At 40.7% G+C, this 24,432-nt stretch overlaps 1 protein-coding gene across 1 annotated transcript; it reads left to right on the plus strand.

Moving 5' to 3' along the window:
- Positions 1 to 4,436: 4,436 nt before the first annotated feature.
- On the plus strand, positions 4,437 to 20,791 carry paqr4a (progestin and adipoQ receptor family member IVa). The gene is made up of 3 exons (XM_005921797.3): positions 4,437 to 5,576; positions 10,661 to 10,879; positions 13,558 to 20,791. Exons 1-3 carry the CDS (start codon positions 5,303 to 5,305, stop codon positions 13,989 to 13,991), a joined length of 927 nt encoding a protein of 308 aa, XP_005921859.1. The 5' UTR covers positions 4,437 to 5,302; the 3' UTR covers positions 13,992 to 20,791.
- Positions 20,792 to 24,432: the final 3,641 nt, after the last annotated feature.

The raw sequence follows: 24,432 nt of genomic DNA on the forward strand, positions 1-24,432 counted from the left end.
GAAACATGTTGCTACTGAGCTGGAAATATTTATTTAATGAGCCTGTGTCATTGAAAGCTGAAAAAGAAACAATTTCAGGTAAATAAACAGACACGTGAAGCAGTTCTGTAGTATATAGTGCGTCCTGAAAGACCACATATCATTTGTGGTTAAACTCAATCACGGTTTTGATTTGTCTAAACCTGAAAGATGTCTATTAATTTTAAGATTTTTGCCATCTTATTAAGTAAAATAAGCCCCAGAATTAGATTTTTTGCCTTAGCACTTTGAAAAATCTTCAAAAAAGCTCCCCAAAATGGATCAAGCAACTCTACAGGTAAGACTACTCACTTTCTGTGTGTTCCCGCTGCACATACGCATCAGACTGTGAGCAGCAGTGTCACGATATAATCTTTTATATGCAGAGAACAAAGGATGAACACAGTGGGGTAGCAGAGGTGTGAAAAGCAAGTATGCAGGCGGTCTGAATGACACTAAGCGAACCTGTTATTTTTCTCATGTGATCATGGAAAGTATTTTAGCATGTCTTTTTCTTCTTTGTTTATCAAACTAAAATCAGCTTGACAGCAACTGAGAACAAACTGGACATGAGGTTACAAAAAACCCGACAATAACATGGTCAGTCAAAAGTGTGATCGTGTAAAAGATAAATTATTTTTAAAAAAACTCAAGCTCCTTTCTCATTTTCTTTTTTTCAGAAATTAGTCATTGTGAAACCTGCACCACATCATTTGCGACATATAGGCTGTCCAGACCAAAGAATGACTGAGTGAGAGGAAAAGAACGGTGTGAATCGTCCAGAAGCGTTTACAGGATGTCACCTGCCGCCTTTCAGTGCTTCTCGGGAACTTCGAAAGCATGCATGTCTGTGAACTGTAGGAAGACCCCAGAGTACCCGTATAGATGGGGAAAACATTACAACTCTTCAGAGAAAGTCCCCAATCTAAGTCAGTGGATTTGAACCCAGAATCGTTATGTGATGGTGTGAACCACAACATCACCATGCCTCACATATACTTCACTGCTAAAGTAATAAAAATTTCACACTATAGACCAGAAACTTTTGACTGAGGATCCAACTTCAACCTGTACTTTTGTGTCAATCTGTACTTTTATGTCAGTGACCCTTTGAGGTGTAACCCTCAGCAATTTGAACATGTAATTAATGTTTTTATTAGTTTTGGCAATCAGGTAACAAAACAAAAAAAAAAAATCCAAACCAAAACATTATTACTGTCACCCATCAATAACTATTTAGATTTTTCTCAGAAAGTGTGCTCTGGACTTCCCAAAAATACAGGGTTAGGGTTATAATCTCTGATGAGTTCCATGATTTAGACCTCAGAGTGTTAAAGAAACCTTGGAGTCAAACAGATTAAGGCTAGGAGCCTTTTAGTCTAATGACCAGTTATATATGTCTTGATGCATGCTCAATCATCAAGGTAACGACTAAAAAACTGATTCTGTTCATCTGGACATAGTGTTTTCAGGTTGAAGAGTATGTAACTCTAGCTGTACAAAAAATATGCACAAAGAACAATTACACCATGAGGTCTGTACAATATCTGAAGATATAAGAAGTATATCTTTGTAGAGCAAACAATATAAGAAATTCACAATAAGTATTACAATTTTAGCACTTTCTGAAGACAGTTGACTCAGTTTCATGTCACTCATGAATTATTAAGTTGTTTACCTGAGTTGTTAGTCCAAGCTGTAGGATGACTCATATTAATGACAATGGGCTTGTAGTTTATTGTCTGCCTTAATGATTAGACTGGCAAAGGCCTTTGTTGGTCTTGTTATAATGTTTGTTATTAGTTATTTATCCCAGGAGCTCAAATATGCCCCCCTCTCCTAATGACCAAGTACTCTGTCTGTCCACAGCAGATGTCAGCATGACACTTCGTAGAGTAAACCAACGAAAAGCTGGTAAAGAAGTTGGACATACTAGGAATAAACACCGCTCTCCACAACTGGATCTTGAACTTCCTAACTGTCAGGCCGCAGTCTGTCTCCATAGGAAATAAAACCTCCAAAGTCCTCAGACTGAGTACAGGATCGGCGCAGGGCTGTGTGCTTGGTTCACTGCTGTTCACCCTGCTAACACATGACTGTACTGCGCAGTACAGCTCAAATCACATCATCAAGTTTGCGGATGACACAACAGTGGTGGGTCTCATCACCAACAACTATGAGTCTGAATTCAGAGAGGAGGTACAACACCTGGTGGACTGGTGTCAGAATAACAACAAGAGCTCAATGACCCACACCGCACTGCACATCAATGGATCTGCTGTTGAGATGAAGTTCCTGGGTGTGCACATATCAGATGACCTCTCCTGGAACCTGAACAAGCCACCATCATGAAAAAAGCCCAACAACATCTTCACTTTCTTAGGAAACTGAAGAAGGCCAGTCTCCCTCCTCCCATCCTCCCATCATTTTACCAGGGAACCATTGACTGCGCCCTCGCTGAAAAGAAGTCTCTGCAGCGGATAGTGAGGACAGCAGAGAGGATCATTGGAGGCCCTCTCCCACCCATCTCCCAATCTATGACAAACACATCATCCGACGTGCAAATAGCATAGTGAAGGACACTTTCCACCCCTCATGTGCAACGTTCTCCCTCCTTCTATCTGGCAGACAGTTTTGCAGCATCAAAACTGTAACGACCAGACACTGCAAGAGCTTCTTTCCGCAAGCAGTCAGAGCCCTCAGCTCACTACCACCAAAGGACTGATATACACATACACCTTTACAAATACAAATACACCTCACAATACTCACCAAAAGACTCAAAAACAACAAAAACCTCCACAAATCCGCTGCAAACTGGACCTGGAAGCAATATGCTTATTTGCTCACTCAGTCACATAGTTACTGAAAACACATTTAAATTATACTAGATTTGCACATTTTGGAACTTGCACACGTCTTCGTCCTGTCTTGTCTACAATTTCCTGACAACAACTTGAACCCAGTATTCAATACCTACTGCACAATCCACTTTGTATTGTCTATGTCCTGTCTTTGTTTATTGTACAGTTATCATTATAGTACTGTATAGTATTATATAGTTAGTAATTGTCCCCTAATTTTACCAAAATTTTGCATGTTATTTATTTGTAATTCCTAGTTTTATATCTCTGGGAGATATAAAATATACTTAGAAATTATATACTCGGGTTTTGTAAATTATTTATATACGCGTAAATGCACCCCGGGGTGCTTGGGGTCAAACAGCATTTGGGTATGCCAAATGCATACTGTGTATGCGGTTGTATTGACAATAAAGCTCTGGAATCTTGAAATATGAGAATTTCTTTCCAACTCAACTTTGACAAGTGAAACAATAAAGTTCCTTGACTTCTTTTTGTAAATGTAGCTATTATTTGTTGTAAATCTACCAGTTTTCTTTGTGTAAATTTGCCCTTTTTGTTCCATATATTTGCCTTTTTGACTCTCTGAATTTCCTCTAAATATTTTTCTCCTAAATTTGAAAGTTTCTTTCTCATTAGTTATTTCTGTATTCTTTTTTTTTTACTTTTTTTTTTTTTTTTTTACCTCTGATATGCAAGCTTGTTTCTGCTTTTGCTTCTTTTGCTATCCGTAAGTAAAACTGATTTCAAAACTCAAAATATTGAGGTACTCAGAAGTAACTCAAAATACTTATCAGCTACTTGTTAAGAAGTACTACTAAGTTACTTATTTAGAAGTAACTTAAAATTTCAAGATAACTAACTCAAAACTTTAGGCCAATAAGTCATAATTTCGATTTACCTGTGGCTTCCTTTTCCTTCCCACCATCCTTCTCTGTCACAGCAGTCACCTGCATGTTCCCCATCACTATTGTATTTTTGTCATTGCCACCGTCTGTAAACTATACATCATATCAGGTCTGATTACCATCTTGTAAACCTTTCACTCTATCCTTCTGTCACAAATCACCTCCAACACTTGGTTCCACTCACTCCACCCTGGCTGCACTCTGTTCTTCACTTCTCTTGTGCGCTGTCTGTTGTTTTGGATTTTTGACCTTAGGTGTTTAGACTCATTTGTCTTCTCTGCTCCCTACAGCTTCGCTGTTACATCTGTCTCCCTCTCATGCACAACACGTGCATTGTCTTGCTTCTACCGACTTTGGAGAGATGAGAGCCATCTCTCCACGAAGAGAGCTTATTATCACTAAAGATCACACTGTACCAACATCACTGTCCATGGAGACCGCTGCCTGACCTCATCCTACCTCTCTCTGCCTGGCTTTTTTATCACTGGCGGAAGCAACCTTCCAAACCCTAATATCCTGTTGTATTTTTCACTCGCAGCTTTACTTTTAGGTAACTATAACAACCTTATTTGAGAATAGTTGTGCGAAACTTCCTGGCTTTTATTTTGAAAACAACGATCGGAAATGTCCAGGTTTCTGTCTGAGTAACTTGACGCTTGGAAGACGATGCAGGGGAGACTCGAGGCCGCCGGAGAGGACTCCGCATTCCAAGGAAAACAGCCACCTAGAAATAATGATGGATCATAGTTGGCTCAAACACTTGATGAAGACACTGAATACTCGCCGTATGAAGCAGGCTGGGCGTGTTTAAAGCCAGCCGGCTCAAGTATCCGCTTTTACATCCTCAGCTACCGGACGTTGGTAGGCGATTGCCCGGCTTGCTAGCCCGCAGTCCTTCAAAATCTCTGCTCCACAATCACGGACCTTCTCCATTTATTTTTTTATTTTTTCAGTGGCATTACGAAACCTAGCAAGTATACAAGGGGCTGGATTAACAAAAAGCGCACGTCTACTTTCAATACAGTGAAGGTGTAACCTGCTAGTCCTCTATTTCACATCTGACCGCTGGGATCGAGCTAGCATCATCTGGAGTTGGACGCTGGCGCGGCTCCCCTACAGCATCCTTGCCTGTGCCGCTGCACCGGAATGCTAACTAACGAGGAAATGGCTTTAACGTGACCGCGAACCCTTCGCCTCTCAAACGCCTAGCGCTTGTAGGTGGCACACGGACACTTTAGATGTCAAATGTAATGTCCGCCGGGAGCTTGCATCATGCGTGTGGCTTTCCGCGTCTGTCTCCAGCCTCGCGGATGACACTCGCACAGGTACCGGCGGTTCAAAGCGAGCAGCGACGGCGCGCGCACACAGTTGCCGGGTAGCGCTTAGAGACTTCTCCTGAGCTAGCTAGCGCCGAGCTAGGCGGCTAACAGCACAAAATAATAATTAAAAAAACAAAGCAAAAAACAAACAAACAACAACAACCCCAAAACAAAAACCTCACAACCAATACCAATGGTTTCCCATAAGGTTTTAGTCGCAATAATCTTACTGAACGTGTATATAGGTGTACAGTCAGTTTTTTACTTATTCGGCGGTGTCCTTTTAACCGTCCTCTTTGCTATGGCATTTTTAAATGGACCCAGGCTGCTGGACTGGGCGAGTTCACCTCCACATCTTCAGTTCAACAAATACGTCCTTACGGGATACCGGCCAATTTCCTCCGTGCAGGACTGCATCAGAAGCCTGTTTTACCTGCACAATGAACTTGGAAACATATACACTCACGGTGAGTACAACAAAAATCAGATTGGAATGCTTAGTCAGCAGGTGAGATTTGTGTAGAGAGGGAGACAGACCCTGTACCTGCTAAAGGATGCACTGCCAGACTCTGCAACACAGGCTGGGAAGCTTTCATGAAGGCATACATGACTCACTAAAAAAAATATACATTATTTATCCAGATGACAGCAATTTACAGTTTATTTCTTGTACAACTCTTCAGTGTGATTCATCTAAAACGTACAATAACAGAACACAAAAGCAGAACATGGTTTGACTGACTGATTTATTTATTTTTCATTTTTTTATTTTTAATGTGTCACGCATAAGGGAATCAGTCCAATCCAAACAGGCTTACAAGGCACAAATAGGAAGAAACCAGAGCTAGAGTAGGACCATACAAATTACAAGAGTACTAAAGAAATAATCCAGCTTTGAAGTCTCACGCATTAGGAGCAAAGGCAGCAGACTCATAGACATCAAAAATGATTAAAAACCATCTTCAGTCATCATCAGCGTATCAACACATTTATGGTTTGACAAAGAGTTCATTAACTATCACAGAAGGACAATGCAAAATAAACTGATTTATTTTCAAGCATAAAATAAGATTTGGCGACTATCACCAGTTATTACACTGGAAATACTACTGCCAAGTTTATTCAGTTTTCAATGAATAAAAAAAGCAGGAAATCATATACTTTGAAAAGCTGTAATGTTTGCAAGGCAATGTTTGCATTGTTGCAATGTATATACTCCATAATGAGCATATGATGTTTGTAATGAAGTAATTAACACTTTGATATATATAGATATGTGCATGTAAGTATTTTAGAATTATATTAAAATGAAAATTAAAAGTCTCTTAACTCTCTAGCACTGCATGTTATAAACTAGTTGGTAAGTTATTGTGAGGCCTCTGCACCAGCTCTGGTACATGTGCTGCAGGCAGTGCTGAGAGTATTAAAACAATAGATTTGCTGGATGAAGCATCTTTTTCTGCATGATGTTTATTAAAAGAAAATGTTTTCATGTTGATAAACACTGCCAGGGCCAATATCATTCATGTGAAACACTCAGCCCACCAAAGAGCTGAAATCCTGCTCACTGGAATGCTTTGCGGAGAAGAAGGACATCAGTTTGACGTTTGACTGCATTTTGCAGGCTGCTCTTTGCTGCTATACCTAAAACAAAGGATCACATCATGAAAATGTTTGGCCGACCTGTTATTTTCATCTGAGTCATGTCAGTTTTACAGCCATTGTTTGCCATACCATGCCACTGAAAAGTGCTGGGTTTCAGCCCTGTCCACTATACTGTTACATTTCTCTGTCATGACGTTAGAAAAATGTAACATGTGGAAAAATTGAGGTATATTCTTGAAATAGCAGAGATTTTTCTTCAGATTTCTCAGGCTGTCCATCAGTTTTATACATGTTACTTCTATTAAAGGCTGAGCTTATGTGAAATCTGGCACCCACCACTTAGGTTTTGGCCTTTTGCAGAAGAGGATCTAATTTACTCAAACTGAAAATACATTTTTGATTAACAAGCATCCAAAAATAACAGGAAAAAGCAAAAACTTGTATTAACTAATGTAACAAAGGCTCTTTGTCTTAACTGTATTGCACCAGTCGTGCTTGTGTGCATTTTCACCCTTGAAAGGCACATTTTTAATTCATGAGAAACACTGAAATGCTGATGTTTTAAAGAATGTGCTTAAACTTCTTTGCATTAACTAAAAGTTTAGGTGTTTTTCACAGGCCCAACTTTTCCAAGTTTCGAAACCTTGGCTTTGAGTATCTGCCAATGCCGAGTAGTGTTAGATAAATAAGCTGTAATCCTTAACATGGATAAAAAATGGGGAATATGAAGGCAGCATTAGTCTCCACTTAAACTTTGTTTTTCAGCTTTGTAAGAATAAATGGTCTTGCCTAATTACTGAGCGTTTAAAAGTCTTCTTTCAGTCAGGATTCACAATGATGAAACTTTCCATCGTGTTGTGTACGTCTCATTACTAGTTTAGTAAACGTTAGGTCCCGGATGTCTTGCCTGCAAAGAAATAATCTTGGCTTAACTTTGCATAGTCATTTTCATGTGCAGTTCCACGCCTGCTTAGAACAAATGCAGCAATCACAACGTGATCAGGAGTGTGACTGTACCTATGTAATCTAAGACCTATTCTGGATCAAAATAAAAAGTTCGTTTTATAAATGTTTACATTTTGAGTTTTAGCAATGAGGATAATCTGCGGCTCGCTCACTGGCTAACGACTTGTGACTGACAAATCGTGACGTCTATCTTTTATACTGTGGTGGTCAAGTAAATGCATCGGACTGAACCGAATACATCATCCCGTAGATCAGCACACTGTCGTTGCTTGATTTTGCTTTTTCAACTCAGGATTAAAATTATATCCAATCCAAATATCAGAGCAGAGCATCCTTAATCTGGCCCTGTTAAAAACAGAAATTAAATGGATTTGACACCCCTGATTTAAGCCAGTAGTGCCCAACTTATTCAAAGGACTCTACTCTATTTTAAAAGCTGTCACCCTCCCAAGGTGATTTCTTTTGGTTTAGATGTTAACTGTATGGCAGTTTTGCAAAGAGGGAATTTTTGTTGGCAAAGAAATGTTTTTCCAAGACTTTCCTGCTTGGAGGCAAGTGTTTAAACGTGGACTGAATTCTTAAAAAGCAGTTTGACTTGCACGTAATAGCAGACTTGTACATAAGAGAGCAGATGAAAAACAGCGTTTTTCATCTGCTCTTGAACTCTGTGTTTACACAATGTGCAATTCTTTTAATAGTTTGCTACAAGCCCAGATTAATTGCAGAATTGTGTTAATCTGTTCAGCCAAAGGTGAGAGTGAGGTGTTGGCCTGTTAGCAGTTTGCGTGGTGGGTTTTTTCTATTTTCAAACTGAGATGATTAGACAGCCTGTAATGTGGCACTCAGCAGCATGACTTGTGTCTTTTGCCCTCCTCTTTTCATATCAAAGTGCAATCTGGATGGTGTCATTTAACTTTGTTGTGGCGCTCCAGCATCCAGCAGTCACGGCGCAGTTAAACAGCATCAGTGATTATCAGCTAAGTGGCTCTGGATGTCTTTATTGCACTCCAGTGATGTTGGCTTAGCGTGTGACCTCAACATAACAGGCTAATGTTTAATCTAATGAGCATTATTTTCCAGTTTTCCAGATCTGAGAAGAAGAAGAAAAAGCTGCGCTGTGCTTGTAATTCTTCTTTATTATTGTGCTGTAACATTTCGGCTGAGTTTCATGAGCCGGCTTGTTTTGCATATAAACTGAAAACATCCTGCCCGCAGCTCAGGTCTCAGATACTCAGAGGTCCTCGCTCCCGCTGCTGTGTCCACGCCTGACTTCAACTCGCCAGCTCAGGGCGAATGCTGATAGGGAGATAATGTGCTTAAAATAGATGTGTTACAGTTGCATGCCATTCCTTGTATCACCTGCCTTTGTCTTCAGTGAGAGCAAGTATGAGAGAAAGGGAGGAGTGCTGTAGGTGTGTCTCAGAGTGATAAGAGCCGTATGTAAGCGGATCAAATTTCAAGGTCTGCATTTTGCTCACGTAGCAGTCAAATTCCCTGCCAAACAGGGAAACTTAAATGGGAGCCGTGTAGCCATTAGCAGCGTGGCCTTTTGCTGCATCAGAATTAGAGCTTAGTGGGAGCTTTGGCTTTCTCTCAATGGGGAATCACAGATACGTTGGTGCCAATCACGTAGGTTTCCCCTTTGGCTCTTCTTGCTGGTATCTGTGCACTCTCAGCAGCCATTCACAGCTACTGATTCTCATATAGTGTGAAAAACAGCGTCCTCGATTCCAGAAACTCCTGAGCGAGATAATCCATCACCGTAAACACGACACCTTAATTTGCTTTTGTCAGAGTTGAGCGGATGGTTTTCATAACAGCATGTGGGCATATTACCTCAGGCAACATTATCCGTTGGACTCTATTTACAAGCAGAAGTAAAAGATGGTGCTTTAGTCGTTTTAATTGCATGTCATCAGATTTGTTAAAAGTGTTGCATAAACAGGCATTATTTGACACAAGAAGCACTGCTGTCAGGACGTGTGTGTCTTTACATATGAGATAAGATAAGCTTTACTTTATTCATTCTAGAAGTTTTGAGAAAGTATATTTTTTCTTGTATGGAATAACAATGAAAATAATATACTAAATAATAATAATAATACCAATAGTAATTGTATTATTAAATGGAGGTACATAAAGCAGGTAATATTATTTATAAATATAATAAAATAAAATAAATAAAATATAGAAATTAAATAGTGATATGAATGTTAATTAAATCAAAGTTATGAGATATATGCATGTATTAATAATAATGATTTTAAAATATAAAATGCAGATTACAAGGTTAAATAAAATGAAGTATTGTTATTTAATATTTTACTTTATTGTGTTTTTACAAAAGACATTTTTTAAATTATTAATTCAATCATTGCCCTGTATTAAGCTCAGCCTTTTACATGACGTTCTGTTGTTTAGACTATTTAGACTTTTATGTAGCTCATTAATTTCATTTGATTATTCAATTTCTTATTTTTTCTATTTATTTAAAGTTTATTTGATCTTTCTCTTGTGTCGTTTTAACGTTACAATTTCCGCCTAATTACCTTCAGGATAAACACAGTTTAAAAACCACCTCCAGTCTTTTCCTGTTTCATTGTGTGCATATTTCACAGTGTGTTTATTTTTCCACTTCCAGTCATTACACATGCTTTTAAATTTACAGATCAGAGTGGTTCTACAAAGATAAAAAATAAAAGTGTTTCACTTCTGTATGAATTGACTTGTTGAGCCCTAGAAGGACTTTAAATTAAACCCCTGTGTAGTAAAAAAAACATTTTTAAATACTACTACATTCCCATTCAGCGAGTATTTGTATTTGGAGGCTGATTCCAGAGCAACTAAAAACTCTTGAATTATGCCACATTCTGCAGATGTGATAAAGTCAGTCTTTTACAAGTCTTTTATTGTGTGGTATAGGTAAAGCCTTCTTTTATAACCACTGCTCTCTCGGTTTCTCTGCCTGCTCACTCTTCAGGCATCCCTCTGGTTTGCTTCCTGGTGCTGCTGCCTCTTAACATCCCCTGGTCTCAGATCAGCGTGACATGGCTGGGTGTGGTGCACTTCCTGGCCTGCCTGTCACCCCAGCTGGGCTCTGTGGTCTACCACCTGTTCATGAACCACGAGGGAGGGGAGCCAGTCTACCACACCCTCCTGAAGCTGGACGTGTGTGGAATCTGCATGATCAACACGCTGGGTGAGGCCTCATGGATTCATTGTCAGCTGTTGTTCTCTTATTGCTGATCTGTTTTCTTCCAGGATGGAATTGATTGTCAGTGATTTACCGTGCAAGTGTTTTGCTTGGAGGTGTACCAGTATTGATTTGTCGCAACACACTCTGATTCGATCTTACTTTGCAAGCAATGATTCGAGCTCTGAAATGATTATTGATCTGTCCATGCTGCCTACATCACCCTATTGTAAGAAAAAATGACAGGCACATTATTTTTTATTTCTTTATAGACTTCTACACTTTGAATGAACCTTTTAGATTTGCCCACTACACCGATATCGATAATACAGTACATTCATTATTAATATTGTGACAAAGCATGGGAATAACAGGAATTGTGCCAGGAATTTTTACCAACCCTGCAACCTGCCAGGCCTAAGCACCGGTGATATTTATTTATCTTTACGACCAAAGCTACAACCCTTACGTTAGCTTACAGGCCTCCTGTTCCCATTAACTGTTTTTAACCATAAAACATATTTGGAAAATCTACAATAAAGTCTAAAAAAGGGATTAAACACCCAAGAAAACATTTTGATGTATTACTGTTTTACCTGATAATCTGATGTCCATCCACTTATGCCCACTAATTATTCATTTAGGTAGGCTAAATCATTCATCAGTGTATGTTAACAAGATTAAATATGATATAAATGTTCTTTTCATGCTAGTTGCAGATAAAGTATCCTTTTTGTTTCATCACAGAGCTGCATAGACAAAGGTCTTTCTGTCTGTGCCATTCAGCAATTATCAATTAGTCGTTTGTCGGCTGCACTTTTTTTGAGGGGTTTCCGCAATGGTACATAAGCATCTGAGTATTGGAATAGGGCACAACCCTCCTGGTGTATTCAGAGTTAGGGTATGCACTAGTAGAACACTAACTTGTGACTTCCTGTGCTTTGGTTGCACAGTTTTACCCAACTAGTCGTTAAGAAAATACCATGAAAGCAGTTGGCATCATTTAATTGCACTAAATTCCTTCATCCCCTTAAATTCACTGTTATAGCCGGATCTGAAATCCTTTCTATCTAAAGGTTTAGCAGCAAAGTCTAGAGGCTATGAACAACTAGGGTTGGGTTGACATGATAAAAAGAACAGAATAACAGCTCTCAGGAATGCAGACAGACGAGTGGATACACGTCCTCCCGAATTAACTAATGCATACAATTCATGTGAACGTAAAGAAAACTCTGTCAGGATTAGTGAAGTTAAACAGACTCAAATGCAGGGCAGGCAGAGAGTAAAACAATATGAATATTAATGGACAGACCTACAGGTAATTTTCAGGATTTTCAGCAAGTAAATAACAAAACTCCAACATAAGGGAACAGAAGATGGTTAGCAGTGCAGAATTAGGCAAGAAGACAAAGGCAAAGGCAAATATAGCTTTAGACAGAGGACAGACCAGGAAACAATAAACGTGAGAATAATTAAAGCAGGAAATCCAAAAAGGAAGGAAAATCCACAAAGGCAGGAAACAATGAAACATGTAAGAAAATGAACCTTTACAGCAAAATATGAGTCAACTAAAAGACTAATAACTCACCCTGCCGACAGGAGGACTCAGGTAGGAGAACACAGAGGGCAGGAGAAGTCTAACAACAATGTAATATATAACAAGGATCACTTCTTCTTTTTCTCTTTGCCTACAAATGATTTTCCATTTGCAGTTAAAATGAATCAGAAGAAAACAGTTAATGATCACATCTGAGTCACAAATTAATTGTGTCTTGTTCGGTTAATGGATTCATCACCCTCAGCTCAAGGTTGACTGTGAGTTTAATAAAACAGAAATGCTTTCAGTCTACAAAATAATAACTTTTCCGTTGAAACAACGTCCTCTACTTATTTTATTTTTTCCTTTGTGCTAAAAAAACCTCCTTTATTTTACTGAGTTATCCACGTCTAGAAAGCTTAGCTTATTTAGTAGCTGTATTAGGAACAGTGCATTTAAAGCTCAGTTGAACATTAGAAGAACTGAATGCTGCAAATCTATGGGGCAGAGTCTGCAATATTAGCAGTCTTGATTCATGATTAAGCTTGTTGAACAAGTACTTTGATGAAGGACCCTTATTAGCTTTTGACCCACAAAGGTTATGACTATGGTTACAGCAATGAATGACACAGTTATTAACTCTAATAAAATGATTTCACTCAACCTGGGTTCACCTTCTCTGTAACGGTACTACCTGCTGATTGTGTGTCAGAGAGGACAGGCTGCAGACCCCTAATGACAACATAGAGAAAAACAAAGGGCCAAATTTTACAATACTGACGATTCACACACTTGGTCCTGAATACGTTTTACAGTCCACATGCTTCTATTTTTAGTCGCACACTGTAAATCTCTGTCCCATCAGTGTTGCCTTCCTGCTGAGTTCTCTAGAAAAGAGAACTGCCTCCTTATTTCAGTAACCTCATCATCCACTTCCTGTAATGTGACATAAAAAATACAAAGTTGGAGGTTGTTTCAGCCACCTTCCTGCACAGTTGCACTGTGATTACTGAAACCATCAAGCTTTGGCCAAAAGCGCAGAGTTACACACGCAGCTTTAAAGGGTCAACGATTCAACCTTTGTGCTTTTCACGAGGCGTGGCTTCATCGCTCTCCTGACTTCCCTCTGTCTTTTTTCGTGTCTTAGGAGCGCTGCCTATCGTCTACACCACACTGCTGTGCTACCCATTTATCCGCACTGTGGCCCTTTTAGTCTACATCCTGCTGTCCAGCCACGCCATCTACTGCGCCGTCACCGCTCGGAGCAGCGTTCGGCGGTTGCGCTCCTTCGCCTGGCAAGCGCTGTTTCGCTTCTCCTTCTTCCTGCTCCGCTGGGTGGGCGTGGGCGGCGGCAGTCCCACCTCGCTACGCCACTTTCTCACGATGGATGCACTGGCCGTGCTGGGCGGGGTCATCAACATCACGCGCATCCCGGAGCGTTTTTGGCCGGGTCTCTTCGACTACTGGTGCAACAGCCACCAGATCATGCATGTACTGGTGGTGATCTCCATCCTTTACCTGCACTGGGGCGTGCTGGACGACCTTCTCTGGATCACCAGCTACGACTGCCCCTCAGATTGACCCACACAGCAGCCCCCTGGCCCCTCACAAGGAGTGCTGGAACATACCATTGAAAGACCTCTGGGGGGAGGGGGGAGCCTGGAAAGGGAAGGGAAAGGACAGGGATCACAGAAACTAATGCTGTGCATGTGTTCACTTCATGCGCTGAAACTCAGAATGTTCATATCTCCGTCCATCTTGATTTGTGCGAATGCAGGTAAAAGTATGTCGAGTAACACGCACAATCATTCTGACTTGCTCAGTTGCCACAAACTTGGTGCAAAGGCGTATACATACACACATGCAGACACAAACACACACACACAGACACATTCATACACAAACCGATAAAAAAAGTGTAAAATTTTAAAAAGTAAATTTATTAACCGAGTTTTAAACCCTATAATGTCTTAGGTAAAGGTTACAGCTCGAAGCCTTTTACATAATGATAGAAGTTTCTTTTAAGGATTACTTGATGTCGTTGACTAAAATGGTCTAAATCAGTGGTTCTGAAAGTTGGGTCTACGGCCCACAGCTAAAATATCTAGTGATAAATTTCCTTTAAATTGCTGAAATTACATTCTGATCTTAAAAAGTGGCGATCTACAGATGGAGACTATATTTTGTGTCCTTTAATCACGCCCATGTTATCTTTGGACGAGTAGAAACTGACACGCGTCTAAAATGTTTAGATTTAAAAGTTTCATAATTTTGGCATGCAAGAGTAGAAATGGTAGTAAGCATGCGGTTTGTCAGTGTTGGGATTATAAGCGAGACCTTGGAAAAATGTTCTTGCCCGTCGCCTCAGGAATACACCGAGCTCGGCTGTGTTGCATTCCAAGTCTCATGCTGCTCCCGAAGCTGATCTCGCCCACTCACGACAATGCTTGCAAATCCATCAGACAGGTTGCGGCACGCCCCAGAAGCAGCTTTGTGTCCTGAGTGTTTTTTATGGAAGCTGCATTAAGATGCACAGAGTAGGGCCGGAATTCAGACCCAGAAGAGCAAAGAGTGTCTTGCCAATTTTGAAAGAGTGCTGGGCGGTATTCTGATTCTAATTTAATTCATCTGAATATGAATTTAAGAAAATAAACGAGGCTTTTTACTGGTAGAGACCTAGAAAAGACAAAACACTTACTGTGACCTTTGGAGGGGTTTATATGTGGTAAAACATTTTGTGTAAGAAGTACTTTGGAGTGTTTTGAGAAGGGGCTTGTATTAACTTTTCAAACTCAAGGTTACCACTGTGTGTTAACGCCACTGAAGGTTTCATAAAAATTTAAGGGGCTGGGTGAGTGGGAGGAAAATTCATGACACAACCTCAGAACTCTCAAGATTGAAGCTGTAAAAAGGACAGAATGGCACATTTATGAGGAAAAAGTCCAAAGTTTATATTCCTGAATCGCCTGTGTGGTCTTCCTCTTTTCCTCTTGCCTGGCAGATTCATCTTCAACATCATTTGTCCAGTATATGCACTACCCCTCCTCTGCACATGTCCAAACTATCTCAGCCTTGCCAATTCGGGTCCATATATCACAGCAGGTCTCACCATCTTGTAAACCTTTCCCTTCATTCTTGCTACTAACAAATCACTCCTGGCACTTGTCTCCACCCGCCCCACTCTGTTCTTCACCTCTGTTGTGCACTGTCTGCTCCTTTGAAGGGTTGACACCAGGTATTTAAACTAACCTATGTTTCTAACTCATTCACCTCTCCGCCTCCTTCTCATTCACACACGTATTCTACCTTCTACTGACTTTAATTCCCACCCCCATCTCGGAGCCATCTGTCACTCCTACCGCACACCTCACCACTGTCTCTCTATCCTTATGCATGTCCTGCACCACTCTGCTATACTTCTCTGTCACTCTTGACTTTCTCATGCAGTTACATAGTTCCTCTTTTGGGACCCTATCATATCGTTCGATCCACAAAGACACAAGTCTTACCTGCTCTATACTTCTCCATCAACACTATCAAAGCAAACATCACGTCTGTAGTGCGCTTTCTCGTTTTGAAACCATACTGCTGCTGACTGGTCATCACCTCTCTTTTTCATGGCATGGCTCATCACCTTCATCCTGCTGTACTTACTGCAGCTCTGCACATGACCTTTGTTCTTGAAAATCAGCACCAGTACACTTTATTCCGGAGACACCTGCTCTCTCCAGGGTTTTGGTAAACAAGCTGATTAAAGATCCACTGCCCTTTCTCCCAGACATCTCCATACCTCCACAGGTATGTCTGGACCAACTGCCTCTTCATAGCGGCCCTCACGTCCTCCTTTCTAATCCTCTGCACTTTCTGATTCACAAACTGTCCTCCACCTCCTCTCTCTCATTTTCTTCACTCATCAGCTCTTCAAAGCACTCCTTCCACCTTCTCAACGCTCTCTTCAGTTATAAGTACATTTCCATTTCTATCCTTAATCACCCTGCACATCTTTTCCAGTTGAATCTCTCCACCTAGCCAATCAATACAAGTTCTTTCCTCTCCAACTTCACGTAACACTCACTGAAAGTCTTTGCTTTGCCATTTCTTTTGTTGCTGTACTCCTAGCATCCCAGTAGTCCTGTTTTTCTTCAGTCAACCACCTAGGCTTCTTGTCTCCTTGTCATCCTGAAGATACACAAAATACCTTCATTGCAGTTTTCCTCACTTTTTCAGCTCTGCTTTCCTAATCATTAATTAACTTTCACTACCACCCAGAAACTCATCTCATCTCCTCCCTAAACTCTGTACAGGATTCTTCCTTCTTCAACTTCTAACTCTACCGTCCTGTAGAAATATGCGCTCATACCACAAGCACTATTTTAAAAATAAAGACTCTATGCAGACCAAATGAAACGCCCCTCAACCCGACGTCGATTTGCATGAGAAACAGTGACCGGTGTATTCCTGGGGTAAAGGCTCCCTGCCCCCAGACGAGTTTAAAAACCCCTCGTCCAAATGATATGACAGTCTTTGTCTACACTTGTGCAGCATATTCATATCTCACATCACATACACAGCACGCACTCTCACGCACCTTTGTTTTTACACATGTACAAAGCACTTTTAGAGTTTTAACTTCGTCCAACAGACTGAATTTTACAGGACTGTTTAGTTCCCTGTTTTCTGCCACTGCCTCTTTTTCTTCTTTGTCCTCTCTGTCGTCTGAATGGTCCTTACCGAAGGCGTGCGAGGGGCTCATTCCTGAAGCGTGCCAGCAATGAGCTTACCTGCTGAGATGTCCCAGACCACCAGATGGGATCTGTTGAGTGTTATCAGCTTTGTTTGCACCAGTGCCAAAGAAATTCAGGCATTTTTAAATCAGAAAAGAAACTGATGTCTATGAGCTGCCTTTGCCAAACTTTTGCTTATGTCCAGCCAACCCCAGGTTGATTGGTCTTACGCATTTATTATGACCTCCCTTTGTTTGGAAGACGACCGTTTCCATTTGTGCGAGACGTAATTATCTTTTTAAAGGCAGAGCCTGAGTGCTTTGTGAGTCTTCTGCGCAATTGTGTATAAAAGCCATTGAATGTGCGTAGTTGTTTTACACTGAAATGCCACCATGTGCACATAATACATAAAACTATATGTGGCAGTGCTGAAATGTAAAGGGGTAATGACTTTATAATGCTATTTATAGTTATTTGTCTTCTGGCCCCAAACGCGTAAGGATATATATTTAATCAAGAAATAGATTATATTTATGTTTGTTTTTATTCATTTGTATTAATTTGAATGTGTTTGTCAGCTGCTTAAACAGTTTACATCATTGCAGTGCAGGATCGCTCTGACTGACAGGTCAAATAAGAGGTCAAAGAAAATCCATTGTTTTATTTAAACCCAGCAATTCCGGAGGATTAGCTCCACATTTTCTCTGCGTACAGTTTTTCCTGCCTTCCTGTAATATGTGACGTCTCAGTCACACAGGATCAGATCTGTCTTTACACGTCGCAGCTCGGCGAGGAAAACAGCTGCAATGTGACCTTTAAAACAGGTGCAGGTCTATTCTGAAGTTATTTATGTCCTCAGGCATGAATGTAGATGTGCTGTGCTTAGATGTTTACTTATACCCTAAATATTATTATATGCTCAGTCATTTTTGCCACATTATTTATTTATTTAGCTGTACTTGCTTGCACTTTTCTTGAATTGATGTTTAGCCTTTTTAAAGTGGTGGTTTATACACTAAGCTGGCCTACGTATGCAGGAATGAACCCCTCTGAACCTGCCTGCCTGTCATGTATGAGTCACAGCACCTTCATGTGTGTCCAGGCTTGTTACTGTTCTGTAGAAGTAATCGTCGCACTCTTCAGTCATGTTCAGGACTGGCTTCTGAAGCCTCATTTCATACCTAGACCTTTTTTAGTGTTTTTTTTTTTAAGCATTGGGTTTGTTTCCCACGCTAGTTGCCAACCATGTTAGCCCACCTTCATCTCGCCAAATTAGCAACGTCTGCTCCCGTGACACTGTCTCACAGATGAAGAAGGATTTCCCAGAGTCTGAATGATATGCATTAACCCCAACGTGACCCGACTTTATGAACTTGCCCTCATTTAAAAAGGCAGATATTTGTCTGCTAGTCTCACTCTTACAGTGATGATTATGAGTACAATGTAAAAGCTGAAGTTAATGTATTTTTGGCAATTGAATGAAAAAAAAATGCATGAAAGTAGCTGTGAAACAGAAACTGATGTCTCATAATGTTAGCTGATTGTTAGTTCACTGTAGCCAGCAACTGATCATTCACTCGGCCGTGGAAATGACTGTGTGGTTAGTTGGAGGTGGGCTTTGGAGTGTGGCGTTACCCTGCAGGAAGAGGATTTGAAGCGATCGGAGGCCATGCATCACAATCAAAACAAACTGCACTGTTCATCGTTCTCCAAAGGGCTTTGAATTCAAGTCAATTCTGAAATACACTTAAAGTCCATATAAATAATGTAAATACATTTATGTAGATTATATACAGTGCAGAAGAATATACAGTGACTCATTTTTAACACGCGCACTTGGTTAAGGAAGAAAGACAGGAAGGAATGGGATTACCCACCCAGTGAAGATGCTTAAGACGACTTTACCAAAGTTGAGTTTTGGTTAAAAGATGGAAAGACGTTGAGAAAAAGATGCCCTTTTACAGCTAAACGTGGTTGTAAAGAAACACACTACAAACTCCTCAGAGAACCAGCAGTTCGCACCCAAATTCAGTTATTTTGGTCAATGTTGAGGTCAGAAATCAAACTAACTTTAGCCTGCAGGCTGTGTGCCATTTAGATGTCTTTTATACCTCCAATAAACTGGAAGCGGGAAAATGTGAATTCCAGCCTTTGTAGCAGCCTGAAAACTCGACTTTTAATAAATTCTGACATAAAGGGACATCTGTCTAAAGGCTAAGGACTGGCTGACCAGATTTAGCCCCAAAAACATCGTCCGTTGGACTCCTGGTGCTTGGCGGGTAATGAGGGACGCCGACGCGGCTCGATGTGGAGCTTCAGATCGATATGAGTTATGTATTTGATTAGCTATGATGATATATATGTGAAAAACACAGGGAAAAAAAAGACTGGCATTGGTTTCTGTTCAAATGTAGAGTTGTTTGACCATTTTGTGGCCCTGACTAAGAATGCTTCTGATCATTTAAATGTAACCGCTTTTTTAAAGACACACGGGAAAGATATGCGCGACCATAGCAGGGGAATCTTGGCGGGCATGTGAATACCTCGTGACTACCACTGGTCTATCTATGCATTATCAGCCGAAGGATACGTAACAGTGAAGTCAATTTGTGTTTGTCAAACTGCTCTCTGATCCGCTGTAACGGAGGGCTCTCTCCCAACATCCTGAGTCTCCCGCTTCTCAGGGTGCCATAACAGTAGCTGTAACATCTGAAGCCTGACCGCTGCTGTCTGAAACATGGACGCGAGACTCACCTGCCCTCTTTAGTCCGGTCTGTTCACGCTGGGAACCCAGCTGTCAGGGTGGGCGCAAGGGCGAAGGAAGGTGGAGCATTTCTCTGAAAACCATGTTGCAGGAGTGGAACCCGGTCAGAAAATTGGTCTTTGTCCTTTTGTCTGTATGTTTAATGAAAAAAGAAAAGACATGATGTATAAAAGCATCACTAACAAATCTAAAACCTTTTTTTTTTTTTTTTAATATTACACAGGTGCCGGACAGCCTGTTAACAACCTGTTTATAATGGATCACCTGTGTTGTTATATACTGATTATTAATGATTGCTGTTATTCTGTGGATCCTATAATGACACTGGTCTATGTGTACAGGTAATGAGACAAGCCCTTTCCTTTAGGATGAAGGGAGCTTTCTGGAGGGTCTGTCTGTTATTGTCTCCATATCTGCATGGCTTTCTTAATGTGTCAAATGAGTGAGTGTGGCTCCATCTAGTGGAAGTTCATGTTCACTAATGCAGGCATTACTGTAGCTGAACTGCAGCCAAATGAAACGTAACTAACTGGTGGTAATACTGTCACTGCTGGTCTGCAGTTATCCTCCAGCGTTATTTATTTAGATCCCCCAGATCATGTATGTACACATGTGCGTATGAGCTCTCCTGCAGAACCCATGCAAGCATGAAATCTGTATGTTGTCCCGTTTACTTTCGCCTGTTGCACCGACGGGATGCTGATTGCATTCCCAGAGTGCCTCGTTATCCAGTCTGTGTGCTTGCCGATTAATGTGCACGAACTCAGACGGTTTGTTCCTGTGCTGTAGTTCACATGTCTGTGCGACATTAGTGTCCTGTGTAACAGACAGGCTCTCACACTCCTCAGTCTCCAGCAACGATTGTGCAATAAACTGAAGTCTATATTTTTAAATCTGTCATCTCTTTTTTCCTGTTTGTTGCTGTTTCTTTTAAGATGTATGTGTGTGAGAGAGAGGAAGAGAGACTATACTTTTATGCGTGTCTTTGTGAGGAATGATTTGAGTTTGAGGTTTTTTACTTGTCCACAAGTATCTGAGTACATGTTCCCATGCCTTGCAGTTTTTTGTGAGCTCCCTACCTACGCATGCATCCTTCAGGTGGACAGTAAGCAAAGCAGCTGTCCTCGTCAGCCTGGTAATATAATCCCTGCCTGAGGCCACTCCTGCTGACAGCACGCATTTTGGGAGGGTTAAGGGTTGGTTTTAGAGTGTAGGAAAAAATTAGGAATTAGGGTAGGTGTTTGGTACAACAGGGAGTTCAGACTTAGTGTCAGGGTTAAAATTAGATTTGGAGGTTGTTTTATACTTTCAAATTTGGTGGGGTTTTTTTTAATCCAATGTTTTATTTGATTGTACACCAAAAAAAAAAAGCAGTGTATTAAAAACATAGATGCTTTTAATACTTTTATATTTCCTGCAACTAACTACAGGAGAGAGGCAGTTTTCAGGTGGTAGATGCACTTCAGTTTTCTAAATCTTAGATCCCCGTTTTGTTCAGAACGATTTTCAACTTTGAGCATCAGTATCACAGGATATATACACTGCTCAAAAAAGATAAAAGAACACCGAAAACACATCAGATCTCACTGGGAAAAAAAATCTTGCTGAATATCTATAGTGATGTGACTGGAACAAAAGGATGCCACATAGTTTGGCTGAATTCAAAGACACAAGTTATGTGGGAGGCTAGTCCAGGTAGCCAAAATGTCATTACAGCATTTCAGAATGATTCTCCTGGAGGATCTCCTTCAAGTTCTGGACCAGGGAGGTGCAATCTGGTGACATCGGATATACCAAAACATAAAACCTGTCATACAGGTGTTCTATTGAACTTGGTCAGGTGAGCGTGGGGGCCAGTCAATGGTGTCAATTTCTTCATCCTCCAGGAACTGCAGGACACACTACACCAGCGTAGTCTGACAGTGGTTCAAAACTTTCATCCCGTTATCTCGGTTATCATTGCCGAGCCTGTAGAGGTCTGTGCATCCACCACCAAATCGGAGATGCTGAATGACGCTAGAGGCTGCATAACAGTCTCCAGACCCTGTCATGTCTGCCAGAGCCCACTAGAGGGCGTCAAGCCCTCAGGCCAGCCCTCACACCAGTGGCCTGCTGGAGGCTCTGGCAGTGCTCATCAGATAGCGGTCCTGCGGGGGCCTTTTGACATTTTTTGCCTTCATTGAATTGTAAGAGTGAAGACAGACTGGAAAGCAGGGTGAGAGAGAGGGACAGACATGCAGCAAAGGACCACAGGTTGGACTCTAACCCAGGCTGCTGCTCACCCGTCATGCAGCATGGGGTCGCCTGCTTACCCACAGAGCTAAACTGCCACCGAATGTCCCAGAAAGTCAACTGACTTGATTCTATACTCTGATTAAAAAGCGTTCTTTAAATTTGTTTGAACAGTGTATCACACTACATCGGTTTATTGTCTAGGATGTAGAGTTACAGAGACCTGGATTTTTTCTGATACTTCAGTGGTGAAAACGTCCAAAACAACCAACATTTTGGTACCAGGTTGATTTTTTTTTCACTCTGATTCCCCTTGTATGAAAATAAATGTCTTATATGCTCATTTTTAAATAGTTGTCAGATTTAAGTTTGAGATTCTGTCTACTCAAAGAATTACAAATGCGTGAGTGAAAATGGTGCAATTAAAAGTAACATTTACAAAAAGGGGGTCAGGTGGTAATCTTTTTTCAGATTTGGCTGATTTTAATTGAATTACCGACACACAGGCTGATATCTAACTGTACTGTATACTGTACACCCCAGATTATTCACAGGTGTAAAACATTCAAACAGCTGCCAGTCAAAGTTGCATCTCAACAAACTACATGAATTCAGCCATGTCAGAATCAGTTTCTCTTTTAGAACATAAACACAGTGTGGCTATAAGTATAAGGATGTTGAGAAGACGGTGCATAAAGCTGTGTCTGGTTCGAAGGAAAAAACACACAAAAGTAGAAGAGTTGGGCAGATTTGTACAAAAGGCTGGCAGTGACAGAGAATGTATGCTGAATCACAGCTGGTCCAGATGTTTCACTAACTCATCTACAGATTTTCCAGAGAGTATAGGAGCCGTGGCAGTTGTTTGGCTTGAAATGACAACTGTAATCTCCATGTTTTGACTTTTTTCTCAAAATCCTATTTTGAGTTTAATCTTGAAGTTTCAGTTTAAATCTCAAAATGGACACTTTTCTTAATGTGGCCCTAATACTCTGTCGTATTATAGTGTAACTTCTAGATTAAAGAAAATGTTTTAAAGTCTTTATTGGGGCCAAAGTTAGTAAATGCTATAAGTCTGGTCTTACTATATTTGACTGGTGATTCTATGCACTGAAATTAAAACTTATTTTATATTTTATTTATTTATTTTTATCAATTCTTTTTGGGGGACTTTGGTATTTGCAAGAGGAAATACATTTTCAGAAAAAAATCAGTTTATGTTGAATTTGATTGCAGCAGTATATTTCAGAACTGGCTTGTACAGGGTCATTTTTGCCACTGTGTAGCATCCTCTCTTCTTTAAACAACACTCTGCAACCTCTGGGAACTGAGGAGGAGACCAGAGGTTGAACTTTTGAGGGAGGAATGTTGCCCCATTCTTGTCTGACAGACGATTGTAGCTGCTTAACAGTCCTGGGTCTCCATTGTTGTATTTTTAGTTTCATAACACTAAATGTTTTCAATTGGTCAAAGATCTGGACTGCAAACTAACCACTCCTACTATAAACCCATGCTGCTGCAATAAATGTGGTGTGTGGTTTTGCATTGTCTTGCTGAAGTATGCAAGGCTTTCCCAGAAAAAAAAAAGTACTATAGTCCAATGTGACGTAGGCATGCCCTGGTAAGGAAATAACAGTTGTCCTAGTTCTGCTGCATTAAACCAAATTATATTTGAGTGACATTTGCACACATGTTTTTACGCTTGTGAGGACAAGTGTAAAAACATATATGCATGAGGTTTTTTGTGTCAAAACGACAAAAAACAGGAAGTGCTTTAGCTCTGCTACTCAAGGATTAGACTGAGTTTGCTTTTATAATAAAACTTATAGACTAAAAGTTTAGAATTTTAGGAGCTGAAAGGTTCTCCCTGCTGTTTGAGTATTGCACTTCCTTATAGTTGAAGGATTTAAAAGAGGTTTAAAAGAGCAAACCTAGAGGCCCACGCATTCAGATGATTCTCCTTTGGCTGCTCCTTTTAGCAGTCACCACACGGGATCATGTGCCTCCATCTCACCTTGTCTCTAACAATCACCTCTGTCACGCCAACCCTCTGTGCGTCCTCCTTCACAAGATCTATGAATCTTCTCTGTGGTCTTCCTCTTTTACTCCAGTTTGGCAGATCCATGTTCACCATCCACTAACCTCCTCTGCGCATGTCCGAACCATCTCAGCCTTGCCTATGCATTTTCCCCTTTTGCACCTGTCTCGTTCTCATTCTACCTCGCCTCTACTGACTTTCATTGCTCTTCACTCCAGAGCATACCTCCACCTCTCCAGACTCCCTTTGTGACCTCTCCGTACTTTT

This window comes from Haplochromis burtoni, unplaced genomic scaffold (genome assembly GCF_018398535.1).
Source record: "Haplochromis burtoni strain Fernald_Lab_line unplaced genomic scaffold, NCSU_Asbu1 Contig_52, whole genome shotgun sequence".
In the NCBI taxonomy this organism is placed as follows: Eukaryota; Metazoa; Chordata; class Actinopteri; order Cichliformes; family Cichlidae; genus Haplochromis; species Haplochromis burtoni.